General features: G+C 32.6%; 3 protein-coding genes and 1 long non-coding RNA gene across 5 annotated transcripts in view; 3 read left to right on the top strand and 1 right to left on the bottom strand.

The window, feature by feature from the left end:
- LOC111418340 (discs large 1) overlaps window positions 1-26,033 on the bottom strand; it is a 439,942-nt gene that overhangs the window by 381,658 nt on the left and 32,251 nt on the right. The gene's annotated exons all lie outside the window — the stretch shown is intronic.
- On the top strand, window positions 1,133-2,426 carry LOC111421246 (uncharacterized). Its single transcript, XM_023054388.2, has 2 exons — window positions 1,133-1,218; window positions 1,270-2,426. The coding sequence occupies exons 1-2, from the start codon at window positions 1,204-1,206 to the stop codon at window positions 2,305-2,307; spliced, it is 1,053 nt and encodes a 350-aa protein (XP_022910156.2). The 5' UTR covers window positions 1,133-1,203; the 3' UTR covers window positions 2,308-2,426.
- LOC139429276 (uncharacterized) lies at window positions 3,000-3,840 on the top strand. The gene is made up of 3 exons (XR_011639958.1): window positions 3,000-3,176; window positions 3,239-3,664; window positions 3,727-3,840. It is a non-coding gene; the product is annotated as an uncharacterized lncRNA (long non-coding RNA).
- On the top strand, window positions 11,499-26,024 carry LOC111421243 (uncharacterized). Its single transcript, XM_071194952.1, has 9 exons — window positions 11,499-11,864; window positions 11,930-12,085; window positions 12,135-12,202; window positions 17,406-18,053; window positions 24,641-25,390; window positions 25,447-25,546; window positions 25,598-25,702; window positions 25,759-25,914; window positions 25,971-26,024. The coding sequence occupies exons 1-9, from the start codon at window positions 11,499-11,501 to the stop codon at window positions 26,022-26,024; spliced, it is 2,403 nt and encodes an 800-aa protein (XP_071051053.1).

Raw genomic sequence — 26,033 nt, 5'->3', positions numbered from 1 at the left:
CAATTCATCGTAAATGAGAACCGCACTTAAATCTGTCCTAGGCTTAATTTAAGAGGATTTCTCGCATCCATAGTGGTTAAATATTCATCATTAATTAATATTCAACCAATTTATAAAAAAATATGTAGAAATCGAGATATCGGCCCCCAGCAATCACCCAGAAATTTTGAATTTTTATTGCTAATGATAAACAAGAGATAAAAGGTCAAATTAAGAAAAGCAGAAGAGTGCACACACAATTCTCTATGTTTATGTGTTAAAAACTGTACTTTTGTTTGTAACTAAAGTCCACTCTAAAAATTAAAGAAAATCTAACAAAAGTCTTATTCATCATTGTTTTAAGCGTTAAACTTTCTGTCAATTCGATTTCTAAATAATATAAAAAACACAACAACAAATTTTTGTTATTTATTACTTTTGTGTGGGATTTTCTTTTCGATTCCTTTGATATATCTTCAATAATTTATGACCATATAGATTTTGAGGTGGAGACAACAGGCAATAGATTTTGTACGGAAAAAGCAGGTGCCACATACACATACATTATTTTCCGCTGCGTTCGACGTAAAAACAAACGGCCATTAATCCCATTCGCAATACCGGTCGGTGTGCTCTCTTTTTTTTTATTATTGTTTAATTCTCGATGAACTCGCGTTTAACGTACCGATTGTCCGATGTGACGGGACGTCAAAAGCAGATTGCTTCGATGGCGACAACGTATTCCATTTCCGGTGTCACGTAAAATCAAAAATTATGTTGGATTAAAATATAGGACACGACCTATTTTATATTTTGTTGAATCAATAGAGTCATTTTTTAAGTGATATAAATAGTTTTATTATAGGATTAAAATTTTAATTAAAATAATTCGGAAATTAAATTCCGGTGATATTGATTTAATAATTTAATAATGAGATGGGAAATTAATGAGTTTCTGTAAAGAAAATAATAATTAATTTATAGAAGAAATTTATTATATATTTAGAGGACCACCTGCTGCATTAATCGAAAAAACACACCTCCAATTTTTAAACAGATACAGTTCCGTATAATAAAACACTTCTTGTCAAGCGTTTTATCGTGAACCATTTCTTCTCGGAATTGGTGGGACAGACGGGTGAAAGTGGATTTGGGCGAATATAAAAAGTCGAAATTTCAAACTTAAAGCATCATTCGGCAAAGTTCTCCAACATATACACAAAAATGAAGTCTTTATTGGTAAGATGTTGAATGAAGAAATGTTTTTATCTAATCAATTTTTTTTCGTAGATCCTTGTAATTTGCTTGGGAGTTGTTTCTTGTGGGAACTTACATGGTTTATTGGAACCACCGGTATCAAGTGGAGGATATAGTACGGGTTACGCAACGGGAGGTTTTTCAGCTTCAGCTGCTTCATCCGGTCATTCAGAATACAACACTATAGAGTATTCCTCAAATGAGGCATCACATGGAATTAGCCAAGGAATTGATTTAACAAACGTCCAAGAAGGAGCTAGTTTTTCTCATGGTTTTCATGGCAAACCAGGAGTAGTACAAACTGGGACTACTGTTAATCATCAAACGCAAAAAGTTGCAATTCCAGTACCACAACCAATTAAAGTGCATGTAAATAGACCGGTTCCTGTTCCCGTTGCTGTACCAAGACCCGTTGAAGTACCAAGACCAGTTCCAATTCATGTACCACAACCTGTACCCGTTACCATTACAAGACCAGTTCCGGTAACCATCCCAAAACCAGTTCCTGTTCCAGTTCAACAACCTGTTTATGTTAGAGTTCCACAACCAGTTCAAGTTCCAGTTGCTCAACCATATCCTGTGGTTGTACCACAACCTTATCCAGTTAGAATTCAAACTCCGATTAGTGTAGGAGTTCCTGTTTATCAAAGTGGTGGAGTTTATGGTGGAGGAATTTATAATGGAGGATTTTCTAGTGGAGGAGTTTATAATGGAGGAATTTTTAGTGGAGGAATTCATTCTGGTGGAGTAACTGGAGCATCCTCTTTAATCGGAACTGGGGCATCGTTTTCAGGAGTTACTAACAACTACGGCAGCGGTGCTCACTTAGGTTTGGGAGCTTATCAAGGATCATTACAAGATTGCCCAACCCCAGCGGGATTTGAAACCCCGATAAGTTCAGGATTAATTGGAAAATACCCCACAGATTTTTCACATTACGGTGGTCATTCATTCGGAGTAGCTCCATTAAATAACAATATTAATAACGGATGGGTTGGAAAGCATCAAACTCAAATTTACGATAATACAATTAGCCAAGCTTACGATTCAAACGGAGGATATAAATATTAACCACCTCAAGTGCTTATTTAGTTGTTTATAGATGAAATATTATCTTTCAAAATAGGTTAAAATTAAGATTTGTTTTCTAGTCGTAAATGTTATCGTAGAAAATAAAGATTTTTAAAGCACATACTGATTTTATTTCAAAAAATGATAAATGAAATGAAAGTGAAATATGTAGATGAGAATCGTCCGGGTTTTTTTTCGGTGAGTCATCGCGAGCTTTCGCTCATATAAAACTCGAGGAGTTCGGGTGTGGTCAAAAAAAGTGAAATACCATATGAACGAGTTCTTTATTATATGGACCATCAGTGAAAGTAAATGTGAAAGAAAAAAAATACCAAAGAAGAAATTGAAAACATTAAAATTTAAACAATACAAACCCAAACGTTTAAGTTTATTGGTGAAAGTTGATTTCGGACATTTTTAGATGACAAAATTTATTTACAGTAAAAAAATGTAAAGGATTAATAAGGGGAAGGGAGTATCTGGTATTCACACCATTAGTTAGTTCAATAAAAATATACAATCTAGTGCTGAATAATAACTAAAACTGGAGCTAACACTAACACTAACACTAGACCTAGAACTAGAAACATTCGGGTTTAGCCGCACGTCTCTTAAGACGGCTTAACCCGAATGATTCTAGTTCTAGGTCTAGTGTTAGTTGCTATTCCAAAACTAGAACGAATCAATGAACTAGTTCAGAGTTCTTGAGCACACTTAAGTGTTTTTAATTATTAATACCATTCTGAAGAAATAATGGAGAATTTCATAACCTCAATACAGAGAGTGCTTAAAAGAAACACGAATAGTAAATTAAAAGAACTTGAAGAGTTTGAACAGTTCATTAGAGAATTTGAAGAAGTGGCGAGGCAGTTAAGTTCCACAGGAGTTGAATTAAAAGAAGAAGACTTTTTAATTAAAAGAAGATTTTTAGATACAGTGATGACCATTTTGGAAAATACACCAGTAAATGAATTAAAATTGGATGTGGCAATAGGAAAATTATGAGCAGAAGTGGAGAAGAGAAAAATAAAATATGGTAATATGGAAAGAAAAGTTGAAAATGAGAAACTGGCTGCATTTCAATTTACAAGAAATGAATTATAAAAGAGATTGTCCAATATTGTAAGGAGCATAATAATGGATGGAATAGAGAACGTGGAAGTTTTAGAGGAAAAGGTCAAAGAGGATATAAAAATGGATCAGAAGGAGGCAGAAACAATAAAGAAGAAGATGAGAGAAGTAATTATCCACCATTGACAGGAATTAGTATCACTTTTAGGTTTTGGACACTGTAGATAATAATCAAGTTTAACCCCAATAGGACTGTTTTCATTGAATACAACTTTATTTATATCAGGTTTGTCTTTAGCAACTTCATTGTAACAATCCCAATACGATATATAAAATCTCTTGTTGCAGTTTCGTCTAGTTTCCTTCTGTTCGCTTGTAATTCATCATCATATTCATTACTAACAGAACTGTCGCTGTTATCACTTTCGATTATTAATTAAAGTATCCGACAATTTTTTTGAATTTTGCAATTTTTGCCGATTAAGTTTAAAAAATTCATATAAAGTCCATTTCTTGGAATATGAGTATGAAAATTTCCCAAAGTGTTAATAAGAGTGTCCTCTTTCCAATGAACTAACCCGTTTTGAAAAATAACTTTTAGTTTTTGAGAATACAATATTTGAAGTTTTGATAAAATTTTCGATGTTGCAATTTTCATTGATAACTTTCAAAATTCGCTATAAAATTAATTTTTTGAAGGATCCTTGTGGAAATATCACCAATTATTAATTAAAGTATCCTCTTTTTAATGCAAAAAGCCGTTTTGAAAAATCACTTTCAGTTCTTAAGAAATAAATTTTTGAAATGATCGACAATTTTTCAATTTTCGCCGATTAAGTTTTAAAAATTCGTATAAAATCCAGTTCTTGGAATATGAGTATGAAAATTTCCCAAAGTGTTAATAAGAGTGTCCTCTTTCCAATGAACTAATACGTTTTGAAAAAGAACTTTTAGTTTTTGAGAAAACAATATTTGAAGTTTTGATAAAATTTTCGATGTTGCAATTTTCATTGATAACTTTCAAAATTCGCTATAAAATTAATTTTTTGAACGATCCTTGTGGAAATATCACCAATTATTAATTGAAGTATCCTCTTTTTAATGTAAAAAGCCGTTTTGAAAAATCACTTTCAGTTCTTGATAAATAAATTTTTGAAATTATCGACAATTTTTTCGAACTTTGCAATTTTTGCCGATTGAGTTTTAAAAATTCGTATAAAATCCATTTCTTGGAATATAAGAATGAAAATTTCTCAAAGTGTTAATAAAAGTATCCTCTTTCCAATGAACAAACCCGTTTTGAAAAATAACTTTTAGTTTTTGAGAAAACAATACTTGAAGTTTTGATAAAATTTTCGATGTTGCAATTTTCATTGATAACTTTCAAAATTCGCTATAAAATTAATTTTTTGAAGGATCCTTGTGGAAATATCACCAATTATTAATTAAAGTATCCTCTTTTTAATGCAAAAAGCCGTTTTGAAAAATCACTTTTAGTTCTAGAGAAATAAATTTTTGAAATAATCGACAATTTTTTCGAACTTTGCAATTTTTGCCGATTGGGTTTTAAAAATTCGTATAAAATCCATTTCTTGGAATATAAGTATGAAAATTTCTCAAAGTGTTAATAAAAGTGTCTTCTTTCCAATGAACCAACCCGTTTTGAAAAATAACTTTTAGTTTTTGAGAAAACAATATTTGAAGTTTTGATAAAATTTTCGATGTTGCAATTTTCAACGATAACTTTCAAAATTCGCTATAAAATTCATTTCTTGACGGATCTTTGTGGAAATATCGCCAACTATTAATTAAAGTATCAGAAATTATAATCATAATGGCCGGATAGATATGCCGGATAACCAGATATCATTTTTTCCATTGCCATAGTTGAAATGTGTGTATAATAAATCAAAATTTAGGGGTATTTTCCATCATGTAATTTTTTTTTGTTACTGCCAAATTCAGTCACTTTGAACATCTTATTGTTAGACACAAAAAATTAAAAAACATTAAAATTACGAATTATTTAATGATTATACAAATACAGGATATCGTTTATGGAATATACAGGGTAAAAGTTACAAGAGATATATATTCAAGGAAGATTATTTTTATTATAAAGAGAAAAGGTTATATATCAAAAATGATGAAGATAATGAAATGAAAGAAAATAATGAAGAAAGGGAAAATAAAGAAGAAGCAGAAATTGAACAAACTGATGATGAAAATATCGAAAAAAACAAAATTGAAAATGTCGAGGAGCAAGGAAACAAAAGAACAAGAAAACTTCCAGAAAAATACAATGATTACGAAATGTACATGACGTTCAATGTATTATCCTATGTAGAAAACCTACCCGATAGTATTGAAGAATTAAATGAAACGAAAAAAAGACCCACTTACGTCTAAACCAATCGACGAAAACTTGGAATTTCGATATAAAGCACGTCTTGTATTCTTTTGATTATCAAGAAGTTTATTCGCCTGTTGCGAGACTGGCAACCATAAGAACATTGTTATCGATACGTACTTGTTATAGACTTCATTTTAAACAATTAGATGTCAAAACTGCATTCTTGAATGGTGACTTACAGGAAGATAACCTGGTAAACCAGGATGTGTACCCAAAATTAAATAAATCTTTATACGGACTTAAACAAGCATCAAGGTGTTGAAATGGCAAAATAAACAGTTATCTGTTAGATTTAGGTTTTGTTAAATCTAAAAATGATTACTGCTTATACAGGTGATTCACATAAAAACTGACACAGAAATTGGAAGAAATTGGTAGTCAATTAAAACAGATAGGAGAACCAATTTTCGACCAAATGTTAATGACAAAGATAATCATGTCGTTGTCAGAACCGTACAAACATTTTGTATCTGCATGGAAGTCAGTTCAATCAATCAATATATGAATTAACATCACGGGACATATTAAACAAAATTAAAAAAAAAAGAGATAATCGAATATGTCATATTTGTAAAAAACAAGGTCACATCACAAAAAATTGCTGGTTTAAAGATCAAAGAAACAACAAACATTATGAGAAACCTTATAAAAACGATAAAGTCAATCCGTTCATAAGCGTAGCCTTACTAAGTGAGACAATAAACAAGACAGATTGGATATTGGACAATGGTGCAAGCGATCACCTGTGTTCAAGGAGAACAATTTGTAGAAATGGAAACATTGGAACCAGCAAGAAAATAAAAATTGGAGATGGAAATTTCTTAGATGCTACAGGAGTAGGAAGAATTCGGTTAAAGGCATTCAATGGAAAGAATTGGTAGATTTGAAAAATATTTTGTATGTACCAGGTTTGAAGGTAAATCTATTTTCTTTGGGAATTACACTGTCGAAAGGATATAAAATCACATCAGATGAAAAAATATGTAAATTTATTAAAAATAATATAGTTGTTGCCATAGCATTAAGAGATGGAAAGCTGTATCGAATGAAACATGCAGATTTTGGATATAGAGCAAATGTAGGAGTAACTGTAGGTACCTTACAACGATGGCATAAACGACTTGCACACCAATCAAAGATATACACGAGAGATTTGTTAAAGCGCCAGAACATCAATTATGAAGATTCAGAATTTTTTTGTGAAGGTTGTAAAGAAACGAAACGAATCAAAGTTGCTAGAGACATCTTTTTCAAACCAGACGTTCAAAATAAAAGTATTGAAAATCAAGAAAAGAAAGAACACGAGTACATAAAAGAAGATTCGACAGAGAAAAAGGAAGAAATAAATGGAGAAGACGTGAATGGAAAAGAAGTGAATGACAAGGAAGTGAATGGAGAAGAAGTGAATGGACAGAAAAAAGGCGAAGAAGGAAAAAACAGAACTAGTGCAAGAATAAGAGCGATGCCAGAAAAATTCACAGATTTTGTTTTGCTAACCTATGAGGGTTAGCAAACAGGGTGTCCAAATTTCGATGGGTTTGCATTGTATCTCAGTTATTATGAAAGATAGAAAGTTGCGGCTTTCGCGAACCTGAGCTACTTTTTTGTGAAACTTATAATGGCGCAAACCAAATTTTCATAGCCCTCTTCGTTTTTGATATACAGGGAGTGTTTGAAATTTACGATTTTCAGACACCTCCTGTATCTCGGCTATCCGGAAACTTAGTAAAAAAGTAAAAACGGGTTCTAAGAGATTTTTTCACGTGGAATCCAATGGTGCACGTAGAATTTTTCTAGTCATCACGCTTTTTGAGTTATAAACACAACTCAAATACTGAATACTCAACTTTTAAAATACTTAACTCTTTATAATTCAAAAACCGTGATGACTAGAAAAATTCTACGTGCACCATTGGATTCTACGTGAAAAAATCTATTAGAACCCGTTTTTACGTTTTCGGATAGCCGAGATACAGTTTTGGACACCCTGTACAGCGAGCCAGCTAATCGTTGTTTTAGTTTTGTTATATGATCCGATCAAGTGAGAGTTTGATTCAGAGTAACACCCAGAAATTTTACTGTTTGATTTGTTACCTCGCCTCTTCGTTTGGTATAAAAGGTGAGTATTTTAGTTTTATCCGTATTCAGTTTTAATTTATTGCAGTTAAACCAGTCTTCTGCTTCACGTATTGTCTGTTCGGTTTTTAGTTTTAGGATTTCTACATTTGTATCTCTATTCATAAGCGAAGTATCGTCGGCATATAAGCACATTAAGTTTGTTGGGATATTTTCTGGTAAGTCGTTTATGTACAAAAGAAAAAGAAGGGCCCCAGTACCGAGCCTTGCGGAACACCCGTCGTTATATCTTTCCATTCTGATTGGCGATCTTTCCAGTATACACATTGTTTTCTTTCACATAGGCAAGATTTAATTTGTCTCAGAGCTCCATACTGAAATCCGTATCTCTCCAGTTTATATAACAGTATCCTATGATCAACGCTACCAAAAGCTTTACTAAGATCACAGAAAGCCACCTGTGTGTATTGCTGAAGATCAAAACCCTGAATGATTTCTTTTTGCAAGCTTAGGAGTGCTGTACTGGTAGATTTATCCCTCTGATAACCGTGCTGGAATTTCGTTATAATATTGTTGTCCTCTAGATAACTCAAAATTTTGGCCTATAGTTTTTACAATCATTTATATCACCATTTTTGTAAATCGGTATTACTTTAGCGATCTTTAATTCTGAGGGAAAGACCCCCTCCTTTAGACATTTGTTTAGTATTTTGCACAGTTGTTTGGAAATTGTTGTATCTATGGACTTTAATAGCGTTACTGATACACCATATATGTCTTTCGTGTTTTTATTGTTTAGAGATCGTATAACATTTATGATTTCTTGCTCATCAATTTGTTGAAAGTTTTCTATTTTCGAGTTAGTTATGAGTGGCATTGTGGTTTCCTCAATGTTAGAAGAGGAGTATATTTGTGCGGTTCCAATATTTACAAAGAAATCGTTCAGCTTATTCGCGTTTAGATTAGAATTATTTGTGTATTTCGGGTTTTTTGATTTACTTGTTTCCTCTTTTACCAATCTCCACGCAGCAGATATTCTATTCGCAGAGAAATGTATGTATTTTCCGTATGCATCTCTTTTTGCTTTGTCCATTTTTACTATATACTCAGATTTTACTATTTTGTAGACATCTTTATAATATTGGTCATGCGTAACTTCAATGATCGTACTTAGCGCATCTAAACGATTTTTAATTTTCTCAAGTTAATCATCTAGAGAATTTTCTCGTGATTATGATTTCTGGACACGCGGTGTTTAGGCTTTTCATGAAAAGGTTATGAAATTGAGTATATGATGTCTGAGCATCATATTCTTCACCATTTATGACACCCCAATCTGTTTGTTTCATTATTACCTTCAGTGCTTCAATGCTTTTATTGTTTATTATGTTTTGTTTAGTTTCAGATTTTAATTGTAATGTTGCGATTTGACTTAAATGGTCACCTAGGTGCATGTTAACGGAGACGGTATCTTGAGCATACATATACCTATCTACAAAGATGTTATCTATACATCGTTTTCCACCAACTCTAGACGGCTCGCTAAAAAGTGGATGTAGCCCAAACTCCGCCATCAAATCGAGGAAATTTGAAGTGATTGCTGATGATTCGTTGACACAGATATTATAGTCGCCAATGAGAAATAAATTTTTATTTTTATAAGTGTGTTTTATTTGAGTTAGCATATTTTCCAACTTTTCCAACATTTCAATTTTATCTCCGTTCGGAGGATGGTAAATCGCAATTATTACACTATTTAATTTAGGTAGAAGAATTGCACATATTTCCAAGCATCTTACTTTGGAGAACATTAATAAATCCAGGACTTGTGTAGTCAACGTCGCGTCGGTTTTGTGACAATTACAATACCTCCATGTGCGTTTAGAGATGGCGCTCTGCAGTAGTGAGCTGCAATGTTATAGCACCCCAAGTTTATAGATTCTAGCTCCTGCTCTCCCAACCAGTGTTCAACAAAACATATTATGTCAATGTTATATTCATTTTGTAAAATAAGTTGTAAGCGGTTTAATTTGTTAGAGAGCCCCTGTATGTTAATGTTTGCTATTTTTATATCATTTCTATTATTAGTAGCAATAGTAGAAACTGTACGACTTTTAAATGTGTTATTTCGAGAAATAATTATGTTTGACTCTTTTTCCGTAGAATTCGGTCTAAAAAACGATTCAGACACGTTCCAGACGGCCAAATCTCCGGATTCTTTACATAATCAAGTTTTGCTAATGGGACGGATAATTTAAACGACGAATAGTTTTGAGGATACTTAGAATCCAGCTGACAACACTGGACAGAATTAAATCCTTTATTATTTAAATATTTTTCTAGGTCGCTTGACTTTGTTTTTGGATCAAGACCATAAATATGAAGATGAGCATATCGAATTGCTCGCTTCAATTCACTATCATTTGCTGTTCCATAGGTAGTTCCTAACAAGGACCCACGCTTTTTGCGCCTCTGAACCACTGTGAAGTCGTTAGCGTCAATAGTTTTTTGAAATAGACCTAGACCTAGAACTACAAATCCTTTTTCTTCCATTTCTCTTCTTTAATCTGTATTATGCAAGAAAAAACATTTAAATCTCATAAATATTTAATCCTCTGCATCATTGACATTTAAGACGTTTGTGGGACGTCTTTGATTTTAATAGAAATTATAAATAAAAAGTCGAAAATTAATGTGAGAATTCCGTTAATGTTCCGTGGGCGGGTCTTTTAAATTGAATAATATTACGGGATTCTAAAAAACCGAATTAAACATGCAACAGAACATTTTTGCAACGCACCAGATGCGTTTCGTCGCTACATGAATAATTCAAAAATTACCTTTTTTTCGCCGCTAACACCATATTGAGTAGATTTAAAATTCAGATGTAATATTACGAGAAATAAAACCCTATAATTTATTTAATTGCAGAAAGATTAAAAAGAAAGAAATTTTTCTACATAAAAAAAAGCTCGGTTCATTTTAAATCATTCCTAAAATGAATCGTAACAAAACAAGTCTTAATAAAAAGCTCTTTGTTAATATTTACAAAGACTATTTCGGCCCGGTGATAACCCGGTTACAAATAGCGGCTTATTACCCGCCGAAAAATCCATCTCGAAGAAAATCCTACATCGTTTATGCAACAACAAGCATATTTCTGATGTTCGTTTTGATAGGAATCGGTGAAGCTGTGAGTATTTTCTTTTCAATTCGAGATGGTGACATCGATAAAATCACAAACGACGCATTAATGTTTGTCACCGATTGCGGGCAATATTTCAAATTTTACATCTTAATAACAAAAAATAAACGAATTCAAAAAATGGTTCGATCAGTTAACGACGAGTCCTATCAACCCGAAACAAAAATTCAACAAGAATTAATAAGAAAAAACATGAGAAGCGCTCAAAGAACCACAATGACTTATTTTGCTTTAGCGATGAGTACAGGTGTAATTTGGTTGTTATATCCTTTAATAACACAAACGAAAGCTGAAATATTTAGCGTTTACGTCCCTTTTGATACATCTTATTCCCCTGTTTACGAAATCTTTTACTTCGTTAAAGGGTATTCTTTAATGTTACACGCAATGGCGAACACTTCAAAGGATTCAATCGTTGTTTTTATAATGGCTCACATCTGCGGACAATTAGATATCGTTGATGACAAATTAACGAAATTGAAAGAAACCGCATTGGAAAAAATAAAGAATGGTTATCAAAAAAATCTTTCCGATACAATGAACGAACTGTTAATCAAATCGGTACAACGACACAAATTAATCTTGAATTTAAACAAAGAATTTAACGATGTTTACACTTTCGCTATATTAGCGCAATTTACAACAAGCGTTTTAATTATTTGCGTGATTTTGTATCAAATTTCGGTTCTTTCTGTGACGAGTATGGTTTTCTTTTCAATGATTAATTATTTATTTTGCATGATGCTCCAACTTTCTGTGTATTGTTGGCATGGAAATGAAGTTATTCTTAAAGTATGTTAATAATTAATATTAAATGAGTTGAGAAGAAAAAATAAATTGGAATTTTTGTGTTTTAGAGCAGTCATTTATATAGAAGTGTCTATAATATAGATTGGCCGGATACTTCGATTACTTTCAAGAAAAACATGTTATATTTTATGTGTAATGTGAAAAAACCAATTAAGATTTACGCGGGAAATTTCTTTGAAGTTTCATTAGAATCCTATATGGCCGTAAGTTTTTTTATTTAATGTTGTATTTTATAACTTTATAATTTTGTAGATTCTAAGATCGTCTTGGTCTTATTTCGCTGTTTTAAAAAATTCACGGGATGAAATCAAAGAAGATTAATCAAAATTAAATAAATTTTGCACTTAAAAAAATTATTTAATTAATTAATTAAGCACCAACACAACAATTAATTACACCACTTTACAAATTTTAATTAATTTTCTCCTCAAAGATTGCGATATTTTTTTTTTATAACGTAGAATGTTGAGCTGATTCTGAAACTGTCTTCAATTTTTCTCTATCACGTCCAGTTTTTTAAATATTTCGAAAAATGTGGAAACTCCACATAATAACACATAATTAATGTGTATTTAATTATACTTAGTGCCTGGAACACTTAAAACACCTCTTTATTAAAAAAAATTGTTCGAATAATGTTTCAAAGATCCAGTAAAATGGCAAAAAATAAAATTTTATATAGAATTAAAGTCTAACTAGTTTCGGCCCTTGGCCATCTTCAGAGACTCTACAAATAGATTAACATCTCTCATCTTATCCATTTTACAAACGACGCACAGTGGTCCACAAGCGGTAAAATGTGAACGAAAATCAAATTTTCGAAATTTTTTTTTTCGTTTTTTTTTACATGTTACATGTACTTTAGGTCCTAATAGACTGAGAGGTGAAAGGAATAAAGTCTTATGTACTTTCTAGTGCCAACTGTACGCAATAAAACAGTACTACAATTCTTGTGTATTAAATATCATAAAATGCTACAACTTTAGATGAAGAAAATATATTGTGTTCCACTTTTTCAAGGCAATGCGTTGTTGCTATCTTAAACAGTATAGAAAGGTCTTCATTTGCCACCTTTCTAATTTTTAAAATATTTTTGCAGAAATACGTAATAAGCACTTCTTTTAAAGCTAATTAACACCTACTTGAAGTTACAACCAAATGTTTTAACATATATATCTCGCAGAAGACGCAAGAAGAACTTTTGTCGCTAGAATATTCTTATTCTTTGAGATGTGCTCTATATAACATGATAACCACATCTTGCTTTAATTTGCTCCTTACCAAGATATTAACGATCAAAGATGATCAGTGACTGAGTGTGTTATTTGACCGTTTTCATATAAAATGCTTATATTCTTTTTCTTAAAAGATAAATTTCGTATATTTGGTGTAAACTCGCATAACAATAATAGAATACCAGACTTAAAGTTTCAGGCATATCAAACAACCGGAAGTGGTTGTTAGATACAGTGCGGCAAAAAACTGGAACACTTTAAATATCTACTTTTTTTATAAGTACGAAGGCTTTCACGGCCGGAGTTAATTGAACTAAAATTAGAACTAAAATTAGAACTAACACTAGAAACTTTCGGGATTTGCCGTGTGTCTTTTAAGAAAAGGTTTGACGTTTCGGATGCCATGTTGCAACCTTCTTCAGAAACACTTCGAACCAGTTTTATATGATATTTAAAAAAAAATTTTTAAATGTTTGGATAATTATCTAAATGTAAATGTAAATTCTATATTACATTGTAAGGTTTGATGGTAGCGGATGTCATTCGACTTATAAACAAAAGTTCATCACAAATGCAGAGGGAAAAGATGATTTTCTATTTGTGTCGTCCTAGTCCCATTACGATTGGAAGACAATGATAATAAATTGTATTGTGGAAGAACCCCACACCATCATCTATACGGTTTTGTAGATCGATTAGATTACAATGGGTGCATGAAAATGCCGCTCTTATAAGAACCGAAGAAAGATATATATTTCAAACCAAATAAGCTCCCTTCAGCCATATACCTCAAAATGTGTAAGTGTTAACTTTTCTCTTTATTTCACGATGGTGGATGGCAAGGTATAAAGCCTTCGTTTTCTTAAAACTTTATTTGAATTATTCATACATGTTGTAGGTCTGTAATTCTTTGATGGGAATTTGAAGGAATCATCTGGAATGGAATGTTATTTATGCAGAGCAAAAATTTCACAGATGAACGGTAGAGCTAGGAGGTTTTAAGTTTGGTTTGTCTGTTCTCCATGCATACATTCGGTTTTTTGTGTGTCCGCTTCACATTTCATATAGATTAGAAATTAGAACTTGGAAGGTGATTGGTTCATACGTACTTTTACTAAATTATCATCAGAGATTACTGGTATGACAATTTTATAGTAAGCGCGCATGTACTAATCACTTTATACTTCATTTAAGGAATTGACGAGGTATTAATATAGCGATTTGGCGTTGTTTTGGCTGCAATAAACAGTGGGTACAATATTAATTGCAATGAATTTGATAAATATTGTTTCAAAACTGCCGAAAAGTACGTCCATTTTATGGTTGGTACTATATGTCAACCAGCGTTTATAAAATTTTGATACATGGATCTGCAGTCATTAAACAAGCTCTACTACCTATTGGAAAGTTGTCGGAAGAAGCGCAAGAAGCTAATAACAAAAAAATCCGAAAATTTAGAGAGAGCCACACAAGGAAATATAGTAGACTGGATAAGAATGAAGATCTATTTAAAAGACTACTCAGCCCCATTTCACCCCCCCAGCTCACATCCATTTATAAGTAATTTTCAACAGCACAGAGAGAAAACATAAAAAGATGAGTATGGAGACTAAAAGATTACTTATAATAGACAATGTAGAAGACCAGGAAGAAGAAAAAGATCGCGAAGAAGAAGATGAATATGACGAAGAACAAGAATCAGAACAAGAGCTATATGAGGCAGAATGCAACGAAGATGAAGATGACGAAGAATGGTCTGAAACAGAACAAGAAGAAACACATATTGTTAAGCAACGTAGATAATTTATAGAGAATTAAATTCCCTTTCTGATATGCTAAAAAAGCATGGTGCGTTCCATTTAAAATTTTCTACTTTCTCGCCATTGAAAATGGAGAAACAATAATTCAATTTTTGACCATCCTGTATAAGATATTCCGATACAACAAATGACAATCTATTTGACAGCATCTGAAGAATAATCGTACCAATTTAGGCCTTTTTTGAATGAACGTTGGCTGAGATATGGGGTTTTAAAGAGCATGGTGAAATTTACCAAAAAAAGTTTAGAACCAAAATAACTCGAAAACGAAAAACGCTAGGTACCAATAACTTTTATCAAAGTTAACCTATTTTTTATGTACAATTAAATGGTGTAATAAAAACTATAGCATTCCATTTAAAATAACGAAGTTATGGTTTACTTCCGGTAGACCGGAAGTGGCAGCTATCTTGAAAATATTTTAGATTGAAAGTTCCGAATGAACAACCCATGCTACCAAAATTTCAAAATTGTACGAATAGTGGAACCTGAAAAAGTTCTAACGAACCAGTTACGTGAGACACTCTGTAGTTAAAGATGTATTTATAGAAACCTTACTTCGAAGTAAACTATATAACCAATTTAGTTTAAACAATTTTGTATTTAGCTATCCTTCATGATTTAATAGCGTTGTATAAAATTTTGTATTTATCCTGGACCTAAATTATATGAAAAAAATAGAATGTGGCCTCAAGTAAATTAGTACTTCCGGTTGACATATTTGATCCAAAAGTTCACAAAGTCTTTAGCATATAGTCCTATAGCCACATACCAAGTTTCAAAAAATTATCTCAACCCAAACTGCCTTAAAATATTTTTGTTCGGGTTTTTTCGAATTTAGACCACTGTGCGACGGCGCACATACGTTGATTTTAACGATTTAAGCGGTCAAAAATCTATTAAAGCTTTTCAAATCTATTTTGTTGTACTATCGCGCCCGATCGAGCTATAATTCTTTTTGATTATGATACTTTGTACTTTCATTTAACTGATGACGATTAAATCAGCTGCGGATACGGCGCGTTTCATAAATTTCAGAGACTTATCCGTTATGACTTGAAATAGAGGAAAAAACACGGAATTTGATTTTTCTATATTATTCTGTTTTCAAGTGATTTCAACATCATCTAGCACGTCTAGAATAAAAGGAGTAACTCGTCAATATTTATATGATCAACTGCAACAATTCAATTTTCTAACTTTAGATGAAAAGTTGAATCATTTGGAAAAGCATCTCTTGTCGTACTCCTGTAACGCTGAAGATAAGATAAGATGTCTGAAGAAAAGATTTGGTTACTTTAAATCTTCAATAAAAGTGAAATGGTCGAAAGCTCATAGAAAAGAAGATGTTTTCAAAAAAACGAATAAGGTCTGGTTGGATGGAACCTTTGAACTTCCAAGTGATCGTCAATGTCGGCCGGGACGTCCTTCTAAACCATTTAGTGAATTGAGTGAGAGATGTAAGCGCCGAAAAACCGAACAGGATCGCATGACTGTAGACGATGAGGTTATTATTCATGCTGCACAAACAACCTTAAGAGAAAGAGGCAAAAGAGATGCATCCTAAATTCTGAAAAACATCACAAATTCTCCTACTCGTGCTGGAAAATATAAGAAAGCTTTCCAACCCAAATATTGCCAACAAGAAATTCGTCCACTAACACCGCAAGAAGCATTAGCCATGTTTGTAGAGGCTGATTTAACTAAGCGGCAATATGAAGTTATTAGAAGTAGGAACAAAGCTCTTTATCCGTGTTACAATCTAGTAATTAAAGCAAAACAAGATTGCTATCCACCTAAAGAATGTATAAGGGTCACAAGTACCTGCGCCGAAAGTACATTACAAGGCCTCATGAACAACACCGTTACGCGCTTTTCAATTTATCTGGAAGAAGTACTGGCAACCCTCAATGAAGAAGAAAGAAATTCATTGCTAATTATTTGTAAATGAGGATGTGATGGTTCGCAGCAAGCTAAATATAAACAGAAATTCGATAATGATGCCGATTCAGATGGTCATATATTTCTGAGTTCTTTCGTACCAATACAAATAGTTTGTGACATGGATAAAAAGAAAGTCATTTGGCAAAACCCAACACCGTCTTCGCCAAAATATTGCCGACCGATAAGATTCAGATTTCTGAAGGAAAACGCGGATGGTACTAAAGAAGAAATTAGTTTTGTCGAAGAGTTTAGTTGCTACCGAAGTCATTTTGAACGAAAAGACATTCCTGTTTGGACATCTATTGAAAATGACTATGGTTGACGGAAAGGTTTGCAACGCAGCTACTGGCACAAAATCAACGACACGGTGTTATATATGTAACGTAACATCAAAAGATTTCAATAATCTGGATCTAGAAAAAAAAAAGTAGTGAGTAAACCTGCTATCGAATTTGGTTTATCTGTTTTACACGCCAGAATACGATTGTTAGAGAGTATTTTACATTTTTCTTATAAATTGCCAGTCAAGAAAGGTTTAGAAAAGAGACGGGATTATTAATAGATATGCCAAAGGCTAACTATGGAAATACTAACGATGGAAACACTAGCCGAAGATTCTTCGAAAATGCAAATTTAGCTGCTGACATCACAGGAATTGATTATAATTTATTGTACAGACTTAAAGTAATTTTGGAAGTCATTTCATCTGGTCATAAAATTGATACCAAGAAATATGATGAATATGCCCTGGATACGGCTAAATTATACGTTCAATTGTATGAATGGCATCCGATGACACCATCCATGCATAAGATATTAATACATGGTGGTACCATCATTAAAAATGCTTTGTTGCCCATAGGGCAATTATCAGAAGAAGCCCAAGAGGTTCGAAACAAACATTTTCGAATGTACCGCGAAAACTTTGCCAGGAAATTTTCAAGAGAAGATTGTAACCGCGATATATATAATAGATTATTATTAAGCTCAGACCCAATTTTGAGCAGCACAACACAAATTAAAAAAAGGTGTAAATCGAAATCATTCTGCCCAGAAACAATAGAAATGTTAATATCAGCTGAGCCTTATATTGAAGCCAGATGGCCAGATTTCGGAAATGAATGCTTATTGCGATTATTATGTCTTTTAAGATACCTTTCTTTATGTGTTAAGTTAATATGTTTGAATTTTCTGTATTTGTTTTTAAATAATCATATTAATTAGTAATTATTGTGAAAAATACCGAATTATTATTGTTTATCTCATTTAGAACTGATATAGATCATAAAATAATTTTGACCGCGTAAATCAATCAAATCAACCTATGTGCGGCGGTAGGTAGCGCTAGTTAGCATAAGATATCACTATGTTGCATATTTTTATTGCACTTGAACTAGAACTAACACTACACCTAGAACTTGAAATATTCCGAACTAAATCCGAATGTTTCTAATTATCGGTCTAGTGTTAGTTCTAGTGGCAGTGCTAGGTAGTGCTAGTTAACATAAGATATTACTATGTTGTATATTTTTATTGAACTAAAACTAGAACGAGAACTAGAAACAAAAGAGTTTAGTCGTGAAAAAAACTTTCAGTTGTCAATGTCAAATTTACTTTTATTATTATATTCGTAATCTTCATAAAATAACCTGTAAGGTGAGTCCAAACTTGACGCATTTATCTCACAAAACCAAAAAGTTCAAACTTTCAACTTTTAATTTTGACATATTTGTCAACTTCATAAAAAATCGTTTAAAATGAGTCCAAACTCGACATATTTAACTTTAATATTAATGGAGATACAATCTCTTCCGGTTTGAAACGTCAACGTCAATTTTGACATATTTGTCAGCTTTATTAAAAAACCTTTAAAGTGAGTTCAAAGATAACGCACTTATCTCAAAGAACAAAAAAGTTAGAATAAAAAGCATTAAACCCGAAGATAGCAATTCAATTTTTAAATATTAATACCAACATTAATTTTTTATTTATTTTTTTTTTTTTATTCTATTTTTGTTTTTGACAAATATTAAGACATTTTATAAAAATTAATATGTCAAAATGACGTTGACATTTCAAACAGGAAGTTACTTATATCTCGAGTAATATTGGAATTAAACGTAGTATCATGTTTGGACTCATTTTAAAGCATTTTTCACGAGGATTACAAATATGTCAATATTGAAGTTGACGTTCATAACACGTTGAGTACCGCGTGGCCACCGGTGGAAGATAGCACTATGGTGTGTTTTCTATTCTGGGACCAAGATTTTTTTGTTGATTAGCGTTGTAAGTTGTTTCTTCTCCTACAGGCTGCTTACTCGGTCATTCCTTTGCTCATTTTTGAGCTCCAATTCTCAAGTGTTACCTTTAATAACTTGAAAGAGCAACAAATTCATCAAATTTTTATATTTTCGTATCTATCTCGATATTGACGTATCTAAGAGCAAAAGTGCAAGAGAGCAATAATGTTAACAATAAAATTTACTACAACTTTTGTGCTAAAAACTTTTTTGTAACATACTGCGATTTCTAAGGATTACCTTTAATCACTTGAAAAAGCAACAAATTCATCAAATTTTTATATTTTCGTATCTATCTCGATATTGACGTATCTAAGAGCAAAAGTGCAAGAGAGCAATAATGTTAACAATAAAATTTACTACAACTTTTGTGCTAAAAACTTTTTTGTAACATACTGCGATTTCTAAGGATTACCTTTAATCACTTGAAAAAGCAACAAATTCATCAATTTTCATATTTTCGTATCTACCTCGATATTGACGTATCTAAGAGCAAAAGTGCAAGAGAGCAATATTGTTAACAATAAAATTTGCTACTACTTTTGTACTAAAAATTTGTTTGTAACATACTTCGATTCCTAAGGGTTACCTTTAATCACTTGAAAAAGCAATAAATTTTCATATTTTCGTATCTACCTCGATATTGACATATCTAAGAGCAAAAGTGCAAGAGAGCAATATTGTTAACAATAAAATTTGCTACTACTTTTGTACTAAAAATTTTTTTGTAACATACTTCGATTCCTAAGGGTTAGCTTTAATTACTTGAAAAAGCAATAAATTTTCATATTTTCGTATCTACCTCGATATTGACGTATCTAAGAGCAAAAGTGCAAGAGAGCAATATTGTTAACAATAAAATTTGCTACTACTTTTGTACAAAAAATTTTTTTGTAACATACTTCGATTCCTAAGGGTTAGCTTTAATCACTTGAAAAAGCAATAAATTTTCATATTTTCGTATCTACCTCGATATTGACGTATCTAAGAGCAAAAGTGCAAGAGAGCAATATTGTTAACAATAAAATTTGCTACTACTTTTGTACTAACATTATTTTTGTAACATACTTCGATTCCTAAGGGTTAGCTTTAATCACTTGAAAAAGCAATAAATTTTCATATTTTCGTATCTACCTCGATATTGACGTATCTAAGAGCAAAAGTGCAAGAGAGCAATATTGTTAACAATAAAATTTGCTACTACTTTTGTACTAAAATTTTTTTTGTAACATACTTCGATTCCTAAGGGTTACCTTTAATCACTTGAAAAAGCAATAAATTTTCATATTTTCGTATCTACCTCGATATTGACGTATCTAAGAGCAAAAGTGCAAGAGAGCAATATTGTTAACAATAAAATTTGCTACTACTTTTGTACTAAAATTTTTTTTGTAACATACTTCGATTCCTAAGGGTTACCTTTAATCACTTGAAAAAGCAATAAATTTTCATATTTTCGTATCTACCTCGATATTGACGTATCTAAGAGCAAAAGTGCAAGAGAGCAATATTGTTAACAATAAAATTTGCTACAACTTTTATACTAAAAATTTTTCTGTAACATACTGCGATTCCTAAGGGTTACCTTTAATCACTTGAAAGAGCAACAAATTCATCAAATTTTCATATTTTCGTACTTTTCTCGATATTGATGCATTTAAGAGCTAAGGTGCAACAGAGAAATATTGTTAACAATAACATTTGCAACAATTTTTGTTATAAACGATTTCCTATAACATGCTCCGATTGTCAAGTGTTACCTATAATAACTTGAAAGCGCTACAGATTCATCAAATTTTCATATTTTCGTATCTATCACGATATTGACGCATCTAACAGCAAAAGTGCAAGAGAGCAATATTGTTAACAATAAAATTTGAACAATTTTCAATAGTTTGAGGCTGTCTATTCTGAGAAATCTTATATTTTTAGAGAGATGAAAACTAAAATCTCGTTTTTCTCAACTTTGCTCATTTGTCGCTTAGTCAAGTGATGCATAACGCGGTCCAAATGTTCTACAGGATAGAATAAATAACTTTTTTGTTTATACATAATTTTTTTTTGTTTTGTTTTATATGTTGGTGCGATGAAGTGTAAAAAAATGGGAAAAATGTCAAAAAATCTGATTTTGTTGAGTTGTCCATATAGCTACAGAACCACACTATGGAAAATAAAAAATATACTGAACATGAACCGTTACTAAGTTTTTTAATTTACGATTTTCCACATTTTTGGGGATATCTCGAAACTGGACGTGATGCAAAAAAACTTAAGATAGTTTCAGAAACAGCATAAGATAAAAAAATATTAAGTATTGTTGATGTTATTAACATTTTTGCAAAGTTTACATTAATTTATATGAATTCTAAAAGATTAATTCCCTATTATTATTGTTAAATTTGTAAGTTTTTTTCTTGGGATGATTGACATTTGTAAACAAAACTAACCTTACCCAATATTTTGTCCCGAGATGACTGACAAAGAGCCACGAGACGCATCGTAGACGCCACAACAAGAAGAGGAGCATGTTATGGCTCAAACCATTTCCTGATACAAGCAAAATTCAGATGGGGAACTTAGACAAACTTAGAAAAAGAAATAATAAAAAAACTATCTTAACGTCGAAGATTATTGGAATAACATCAAAAAAGTAGTTAAAGAAGTACCCAAAACAACAAAAAGCAGCAAAGAACAAAATAAACGAGCTACCAAAAAAAGATAATTAAAATTGTCTGTAATTTGACGTGTATTAAAAAGTTCTGCAAAGAATAACGTTGCTGTAAGATGGTAATTATTATCCTAACAAAAAAGTAGTCTTCAAGATTGAGATCTGGTGAACGAGGAGGCCATATTTAGAAATAAAACCACGGCAAAATTACGGCAAAATGATTTGGAGCTTCGTCTTGCTAAAACCATACCTGATTTAAATAGAATCCAAGTATGTTTTTCAATAAAGCTTCGATCTACTTAGGAATCAGTAGAATTTAGAGGCTGGACTCTACAATCTTGATCAGAAAGACTGCCACAGATAGTAATACAACAAGCGCAGCCACTTGAAAAAGCCTGCATCGAGTTGGTTTTGGAATGTTGGAGCTAACCCAACCCACAACATAAAGCCATCTTCCACCCTCTGCTTTTACGTCTCTTAAGACGGCTAAACCCGTATGATTCTAGTTCTAGGTCTAGTGTTAATTCTAATTATCGTTCAATAAAAATATACAACAACCTAGCGCTGAATAACAATTAAAACTGAAATTAACACTAGTTAGTTGTTAGTTTTAGTGTTAGTGCTAATTTCAGTTCAATGAAAAATATACAACACTGAATATAGAACACAGATATACAACAATCTAGCACTGAATAACGACTAAAACTAGAACTAACACTAGACCTAGAAAAATCGCTTAAAAAGTGTTATTTCTAGAGACAATACTAATGTAACACTAGAACTAACACTACACCTAGAACTATCACTAGTTCTAGTGGCCTTAGATTGTTGCATATTTTTTATTGGACTAAAACTATAACTAACACTAAATCTAGAACTAGAAACATTCCGGTTTAGCCGCACGTCTCTTAAGACGGCTTAACCCGAATGATTCTAGTTCTAGGTCTAGTGTTAGTTGCTATTGTAAAACCAGAACTAACACTAGCCCTAACTAGAACTAGACATCTGCAAACAATAACGTTTCTCTAAGATGGTAATTATTATCCTAACAAAAAAGTAATCTTCAAGATTGACATTTGATGAACGAGGAGGCTTTAGAGATAAAACCGAACACTTACGCCAAAATGATCTGGAGCTTCGTCTTGCTAAAACCATACTTGATTTAAATACAATCCAAGTATGTTTTTCAATAAAGCTTTGATCTATTTAGGAATCAGTAGAATTTAGAGGCTAGACTCTACAACCTTCATCAGCAACACCGCCACAGATAGCAATACAACGAGCACAGCCACTTGAAAAAGCCTGCATCGAGTTGGTTTTGGAATGGAGCTAACCCAACCCACAACATAAAGCCATCTTGCACACTCTGCTTTTAAATCGTAATAATACTGAATTACAGTCACTACACATATTTGGAAACTTTTGAAAGTTTTGGAAATGCACTTGAAAATTTTTATGGCACTTGAAAATATGCCATAAAAATCAAACAAAGATAGTATCATGAGCAATCTATTTGTTGAACAGATCGCTTTTGAAGTAAATAAACTGTTACACCGGGGTATATAGTGAGGGAAGAGGTAAAGGTGGATAAAGTCAGAGTGGAGGGGGGCAGGAGAGCAGTGAAATATGAAGAAAGAATAGAAGGGAGGCCAAACTGCGGGATCTTGGGGGAGTGTTGGAGGGAAATTAGAGAGGGAAAGATCAAATATGGGAAAGGAGACAGAGACAACTATTATAGACGAGCGGGCTACTCGGTAACTGAGATAAATAGTAGACGAAGGGTGGGTAGGGAGATGTGGAGGGAGTTGAGAGATAGGGACCGAGATGTGCAGAGACAGGAAAGAAGGACACAAATAAAAGAGGGGAGGTATAACGACATAATTACGGAGGGGCTGCCTAGATACTTGTTATTGGAAGGAGATGAGGAAGGGAAGAAGTTGGTGGCTAGGTTCCGTTGTGGAAACGAGGAGAGAGCGAACAGATACTGGATGGCCGATGAGGAGAGGTGGTGTAGGCTATGCAGGGATGAATGGGAAACGTTGGAACATATGTTGAATGGGTGCAGTGAGTTGAGGGAGGAGAAGTTGGACCGAGGGCAGATCTTAGGAGAGGGGGGAGAGGGGAAACGATGATGAGAATGGTTGTGGGGGTGAGGACACAAAGGGATGGATGAGGGGAGGATTGGGCCGAGGAGCCGAGGGTATGGAAATGGAGGAAGAGGGTGGAGGGTGAAAATAATATACTAATGACATATATTATATTAGGATGTATTAAGGGGAAAATTGTAATTATCAAAAACAATAAATGCTTATTAATTGTTAGCAATATCAACGTTTCCACATTGTACGAAACCACATCGTTAGAGATACTTGTACGGTACCAAATAAAGCAAATGAAATAAAGGGTAATTGAAGTGGTTTTACGCACCATTTTGCATACATACCTCAAAGTGTTCATTTGCATATCCATTTATCTTCTTAAACAATTCAAGACATTAAAATAATTTCCATTCGCTTAAAAGACAATAAATTGACTAACCCACGAAATAATAAATAATGTACCCCGATTAATAGCACTTATTCTCGCGAAAGGTGTACTTATGTAAACGAAACTTTTGATTGTTCTCAATTGCACCAGTCAAAAGTTGTTAATAGGCGCCCTCAAAACTAGGTTAAACACTCCAATTAAATCCTTGCGGTGCTTAAAAGATCCCCAACCACCGTCACAAGCTTCATTTGATTACGCGACATTCAAAAACAATGTCAATTCCCGAGATGGACGTTACCAGGTATATACGCTCAAATATAGCGATATTAAAGATTTGCACATTTTGGCCCCCAAATTCCGACGAAAAAATAGTCAGGATATTGTGGTACGTTTACTATTTCCTGTTTATCTTATTGGTTTTGATTGTTTTCAATATTATCGAGTACGTTAATTTCGTTTTGGCGTTTGGCAATTTGCAAAAGATGATCGAAATATCGTTTTTATTGTTTACAAATACAACGCAAATTTCGAAAATTGCCATTTTTATTTATAACAGTAAAGATATTCAAGAAACTGTTAATTATATGAATAATCCCATTTTTAAATCGAAAACTATAAAGCATTATCATCTTCTTAAGAAAGAAATGGATAGGTATTACAGAGTTTGGTTGGTTTACATGATAATCTGCGCGTTAACTTGTGGTTTATGGGCTTTATTTCCTTTCGTGGATAACACCGTTAAAGATAAAGGATTACCATTCGATTATTACTACCCTTATGATCGAACGGGGAAATTTGGTTATCCCTTAACTTTTTTGTATCAATCGTTGGGGATGTTTATACACGGGACATCACACGCTGCTTTGGATTCTTTATACGCTGGGATGATGGCTTTTGTTGGGGTACAAATCGACATTTTAAATGATACTTTAGAAAATTTACACGAAATGGGGAATTTGGGTGGAAATCATGGCTTTGATAGTATGGAAAAATCGGATAAAATGAATTATAATTTGGTTTATTGTATTCGTAGACATTGGAATATTCTTAGGTAAAGAATATCAAAAAAAATGTTATTATTAATTATTAATTTTCTTGTGGTATTAGATTTGTTGATCAACTTAATGTTTATATTTCGTTTACCACTTTGATTCAATTTGGGATGGCTGGAATTATTTTATGCGTCGCAATGTATAGCATGAGTATGGTAAATAAATAATTTGATTATTATCAAATTTATTTTAAGATTTCTTTTTAGTTATCACCAACGAGTGGTAAATTTGCTTCGGATCTTTTCTATTTTATGGCGATGGTGTCTCAATTATCGGTTTATTGCTGGTACGGAAACGAAATTATGATCAAAGTAAAACCGATTTTATCATAATTAAAAAAATGTCCTCAATATTTACATATTTTTAGAGTGATTTACTGTCGTCATCAATTTACAAGTGCGATTGGACGGACACCCACTTAACATTCAAAAAGAACGTGCTCCTCTTCACGTTATTTGTGTCGAGCTCCTCCAAGATTTTCGCCGGATACTTCATCACTTTATCCCTTAATACTTTCGGAGGGGTGAGTATATGGAATTATTCTGGGAGTGTAGGGATTTATCCCGGTTCTTTTCGTAGATCCTTAGGGCGTCTTGGTCCTATTTCGCTGTATTGAAAAATGTCCAAGAATAAGCCGGAAAT

This window comes from Onthophagus taurus, chromosome 3 (assembly GCF_036711975.1).
Source record: "Onthophagus taurus isolate NC chromosome 3, IU_Otau_3.0, whole genome shotgun sequence".
Taxonomy (NCBI): Eukaryota; Metazoa; Arthropoda; class Insecta; order Coleoptera; family Scarabaeidae; genus Onthophagus; species Onthophagus taurus.
This window is presented reverse-complemented; position numbering and strand designations above follow the sequence as displayed.